Source organism: Ranitomeya imitator, chromosome 2, assembly GCF_032444005.1.
Source record: "Ranitomeya imitator isolate aRanImi1 chromosome 2, aRanImi1.pri, whole genome shotgun sequence".
Classification (NCBI taxonomy): Eukaryota; Metazoa; Chordata; class Amphibia; order Anura; family Dendrobatidae; genus Ranitomeya; species Ranitomeya imitator.
In genome coordinates, this window is record NC_091283.1 from 436,498,974 (window position 1) to 436,504,973 (window position 6,000).

The 6,000-nt window shown below is 43.6% G+C and overlaps 1 protein-coding gene across 3 annotated transcripts in view; it reads left to right on the forward strand.

The window, feature by feature from the left end:
* Positions 1-6,000, forward strand: part of DOK5 (docking protein 5) — a 137,312-nt gene that overhangs the window by 102,785 nt on the left and 28,527 nt on the right. For all 3 annotated transcript variants that reach the window (XM_069750927.1, XM_069750928.1, XM_069750926.1), the window contains exon 2: positions 833-940. In XM_069750927.1, coding sequence (XP_069607028.1) covers positions 833-940 — 108 coding nt within the window. The remainder of the gene's footprint in view (positions 1-832; positions 941-6,000) is intronic.

The window sequence follows — 6,000 nt, forward strand, 5'->3', positions numbered from 1 at the left end:
ACGGAAGTTGGCACAAATTGCAGGAAGTAGTATTCTAGGCAATTAATCTCCGGACATTAGCTCCGGACATTAGCTCCGGACATTAGCTCCGGACAAAGCCACGGAAGTTGGCACAAATTGCAGGAAGTAGTATTCTAGGCAATTATATATTAGATATAAGGACACTGCATATCTGTTGGCAGAATACTGGCATAAAAGGTTTATTCAATCAGGCCCATAGTTCCCGGGATGGTTTGTTGACAATGTTTCAGACTAAAACGTTTCTAGCTGCCCAAGTGTCTGATTCATGCTGCTCATTGTTTGAGCCATCTGAATCTGATGAATGGTTAGTTTTAATTTATTTTGTTGTGTTCACTGATATGCATTTGCTTTGCTACAAGGACTACTATGGATGTGATGATAACCTTATGAGTTTCCCTCCTGCTGGTCTAAAATCTATGTGACTTTGAGGATCCCTTTCATCTCTTGCTCACTTCTTTTGGGAGGAGGGCAGAAATACAGTGGGGCTCTTGGCCAACAATGGCTACCGATGTGGATGCTGTGAGCAACTTTAGGCTCTCAAAGCATCAGCAAGGGAAGGCCACCTATTCCCAATCCTCACATTGGCCTTCTGGACCCTTGTCCTCTGGGGGTGGGATACCGATGGACCAAATCATTGATAGCTTTTTGTGTGATATGTTGTATTTGGGTACAGAAAGCCACAGCTTTGAGCTTTCAAAAAAGTCAAGACAAAATACGAGCAATATAAGACTTAAAGTGTTTTTTTATAAGGATATAATGAGTTTCTCGAGACTGTTTAGTGTGTGACAAATCTCTGCTTCTCTACCTGCAGATTTATCAGAGGTTTTGGTTAGTATTCAAGAAGGCTTCTAGTAAAGGACCAAAGCGTCTGGAGAAGTTTTCAGATGAGCGAGCGGCATACTTCCGATGTTATCATAAGGTAAATATGAGAAATTCTGCATGAAGAAAGGAAAAGGTTTATATTCAACGAGGGCAGTATTATAGTAGTTATATTCTTGTACATAGGGGGCAGTATAATAGTAGTTATATTCTTCTACATTGGGAGCAGTACTAAAGTAGTTATATTCTTGTAAATAGTGGCGGTATTATAGTAGTTATATTCTTGTACATAGGCGGCAGTATTATAGTAGCTATATTCTTGTACATAGGGGCAGTATTATAGTAGTTATATTCTTGTACATAGTGGCAGTATTATAGTAGTTATATTCTTGTACATAGGGGCAGTATTATAGTAGTTATATTCTTGTACATACGGGATAGCATTATAGTAGTTATATTCTTGTACTTAGGGGACAGTATTATAGTAGTTATATTATTGTACATAGGAGCAGTATTATAGTAGTTATATTCTTGTACATAGGGGCAGTATTATAGTAGTTATATTCTTGTACACTGGAGTAGTATTATAGTAGTTATTAGTTTGTACATAGGGGCAGTAATATAGTAGTTATATTCTTGTAAATAGTGGCGGTATTATAGTAGTTATATTCTTGTACATAGGGGGCAGTATTATAGTAGCTATATTCTTGTACATAGGGGCAGTATTATAGTAGTTATATTCTTGTACATAGTGGCAGTATTATAGTAGTTGTATTCCTGTACATAGGTGGCAGTATTATAGTAGTTATATTCTTGTACATAGGGAGCAGTATTATAGTAGTTATATTCTTGTACATAGGGGGCAGTATTATAGTAGTTATATTCTTGTACATACGGGATAGCATTATAGTAGTTATATTCTTGTACTTAGGGGACAGTATTATAGTAGTTATATTATTGTACATAGGAGCAGTATTATAGTAGTTATATTCTTGTACATAGGGAGCAGTATGATAGTAGAAAAGAAAAAGCAACGAAGATCAGCTCACCTCCTCTCAGGCCCAGCGCACGGATCATGCAGTGCAGCAAGTAGTTTGAAGAAAAAGCAGAAGTCCAGCGCGGGTGATGTCCGCAAAAAATACCCTTCACTCCATATTCGTTAAAAGCACATAAATCCAAAGTCCATCTTCATATCCATAGACACAAAAACGGGTGATTCATACCAGTGACAGTCACAGGCTTAAAGTGCATTAAAATCATACGCGTTTCAACGGTCGAATATGGAGTGAAGGGTATTTTTTGCGGACATCACCCGCGCTGGACTTCTGCTTTTTCAGTATGATAGTAGTTATATTCTTGTACATAGGGAGCAGTATTATAGTAGTTATATTCTTGTACATAGGGAGCAGTATTATAGTAGTTATATTCTTGTAAATAGGGGGCAGTATTATAGTAGTTATATTCTTGTACATAGGGACAGTATTATAGTAGTTATATTCTTGTACATAGGGGGCAGTATTATAGTAGTTATATTCTTGTACATAGGAGCAGTATTATAGTAGTTACTAGATGGTGGCCCGATTCCAACGCATCGGTTATTTTAGAATATGTATGTATGTATGTATGTATGTATATAGCAGCCACTTAGTATATAGCACAGGCCACGACATATTCTAGAATACCCGATGCGTTAATACAGACCACGCAGTATATAACAGTGGCCACGCAGTATATAACACAGCCCAAACAATATATAACATTGCCCACGTAGTATATAACATTGCCCACGTAGTATATAGCAGCCACACAGTATATAACACTACCCACGTAGTATATAGCAGCCATGTAGTATATAACACAGGCCACGTAGTATATAGCAGCCATGTAGTATATAACGCAGCCCACGCAGTATATAACATAGCCCACGTAGTATATAGCAGTGTGGGCACCATATATCTGTTAAAAAAATAATTAAAATAAAAAATAGTTATATACACACCCTCCGGCGTCCAGCGAAGCTGTCGATGCGTGCGTGGCTGCTGCCAGCTTCCGTTCCCAGGATACATTGCGAAATTACCCAGATGACGTAGCGGTCTCACGAGACTGCTAAGTCTTCTGGGTAATTTCGCAGTGCATCTCTGGGAACGGAAGCTGGCGGCAGCCGCGCGTGCCTCGGCAGACGACGGAAGGTTGTTTTTTTTTAATATTTTTAACATTAGATCTTTTTACCATTGATGCTGCATAGGCAGCATCAATAGTAAAAAAGTTGGTCACACAGGGTTAATAGCAGCGCGCGTTACCCGTGGCAACGCGGTCCATTAACGCTGTCATTAACCCTGTGTGAGCGCTGCCTGGAGGGGAGTATGGAGCGGGCACTGACTGGAGGGAGTAGGGAGGGACTAATTCTCGGCCGGGCTGTGCCTGTCGCTGATTGGTTGCGGCAGCCAGGACAGGCAGCTGGCGAGACCAATCAGCGACGTGGGATTTCCATGACGGAAGTTGCAGACAGACAGAAGGACAGACAGAAAGACGGAAGTACCCCTTAGACAATTATATAGTAGATATTCTTGTACATTGGGAGCAGTATTATAGTAGTTTTATTCTTGTACATAGGAAGCAGTATTATAGCAGTTATATTCTTGTACATAGTAGCAGTATTATAGTAGTTATATTCTTGTACATAGGAGCAGTATTATAGTAGTTATATTCTTGTACATAGTAGCAGTATTATAGTAGTTATATTCTTGTACATAGTAGCAGTATTATAGTAGTTATAATATTGTACATAGGAGCAGTATTATAGTAGTTATATTCTTGCACATAGGGGCAGTATTATAGTAGTTATATTCTTGTACATAGGCAGCAGTATTCTAGTAGTTATATTCTTGTACATATGTCACGCTCACATCCTGACTGATGGGCGTGAGCCAAGGGGGTTTGTGGCCCCACTTTGCCACGAACCAGACTACCCTGGAAGGGGTGTGATTATGACAGCTGCCTTGGTTTTCACTGGAGCCTCTGATGGTGAGGTCAGGCTTGTGTGGCTGGCAGCTGCCAGGTGCTACTCCAGGGTGGTGTCTGGCTGTGGCTGCTGATCCCACTTGAAGAACAGGAACACTAGGACAGGTGTGGGCAACAGGCAGGACTAGCAGATGAGCACTGATGAAACTCAGACGAGTAGGCTGGCACAGCAGAGACACAGGGCTGGCAGGCACGGCAGAGACACAGGGCTGGCAGGCACGGAAGAGACACAGGGCTGGCAGGCACGGCAGAGACACAGGGCTGGCCGGCACGGCAGAGTCACAGGGCTGGCAGGCACGGCAGAGACACAGGGCTGGCAGGCACGGCAGAGACACAGGGCTGGCAGGCACGGCAGAGACACAGGGCTGGCAGGCACGGCAGAGACACAGGGCTGGCAGGCACGGCAGAGACACGTTGGGACCTGTTCACACAGGAGATGCAGGTACGGAAACAAGCAGGAAGGAATGGAGTGGGAAGGAACAGGTTGGGATCTTTTCACACAGGAGAGAACGCAATGCTGCAGATAGGAATGATAGAGCAGCAGGAGATGGAGCAGCAACAGAAGCTAAGCAGAGCGGAACCGCAAGGAATGCGGAGAAGAGTTGCAGCAGCAGAGCAGAGTAGAACGGAGCAGAACTGCAGGAGTGCAGAGCAGAGGCAAAGCTGCAAGAGAGCGAAGCCCAGGCAAAGTCACAAGAGTTCAGAGCAGGCAGAGCCGCAAGAGTGCGGAGCATAAGCAGACTGAGAACACAAGGAAAGACACAGCAGGGAAGGAAGTCACAGACAAGGAGACATAGATAGGACTAAGTACAGACAAGGTAATGGAACAAGACAAGGTACAAGTGCAAAGACACAGGGACCAGGATATACAGCCTCCTGGAGGGCAGACAAACAAGACCAAGGCAAGGCAAGGAGAAAAGCCTCTAGAGAGGGAGTAACACAGAGCAAGGCCTGGCAACTCAGAAGCTAAACACAAACTGAGCTAACACAATGCACAGGCCCAGTCCACTGGGTGGAGCTGCATTAAATACTGAAGACCTCTTGGTAATTGGTCAGGAACAGATTAGACAGATGCACCTGATTCCTTTAAGAACCAGAGAGTTCAGGCGCCACCCCCTGTGCACACAGCCAGGAAGCATGCAGAGAGCAGAGCCACAGAATATGAGCATGCAGAGAGCAGAGGCACAGAATATGATGCTGGCAAGAAACAGAAACCACAATATGACCTGGAGCAGTGGGTAAGATAGTGTTAGAGATGAGAGGCCATGCCGTGATGCCAGCAGAGTTGTTACAACATAGGGGCAGTATTATAGTAGTTATATTCTTGTACATAGGGAGCAGTATTATAGTAGTTTTTTTCTTGAACCTAGCGAGAGTATTATAGTAGTTACAGTATATTCAGGGCCAGTTTTAGACAAAATGGGGCCCTGGGTAAAAGTTTAAAGTGGGGCCCCAAATGCTCAGATATTGCACCATCACACAGAAATATTTTGGTTGCATTTACCTGCACTAAGTTCAGGCTGCTAAACGAGCGCGATCGACAATATTGAAGTTGTTCGACACTTGTTTCCCAGCCTCCTTAGGATGTGTGCACACAGTCAGTAATTGGCAGTGCTTTAGACGCAGCACATGTCCGCTGCCGTCTATTGAACGCTGGTGAATCCACATGTGTACACTGAACCGTGCAGATTCACTGCAACCAGTACATTGTACAGGTGAAATTTATCTTGCGGAGATTCGCGTCTCTGCAAGATAAATTGACATGCTGCAGTCTAGAGAGACGCTCTGCATGTCCATCTCTGCGGATGGTCCGTAGGCATCTGTTACTATGCTGTAACATCTGAACGCTGCACAAGTATGCAGCATCCAACCCGCATTGTTCACTGACCGTGTGCACCTACCCTTACTCCGCCTGAGGAAGAATGATTGGTACAGATAGTCCTCGATACAGTAAAATGCAGGTCCCATATAGTAAATATAGTTTAATGCACTGACAGTGGTCCTTGATAGAGCATAATGCAGCCCCCCTCAAAGTATACTGCAACCCCCTCAGAGTATAATGCAGCCCACCTCAGAGTATAATTCAGCCCTGTATAATGCAGCCCCTTCAGAGTGTAATGCAGCCCTCCTCAGAGTAAA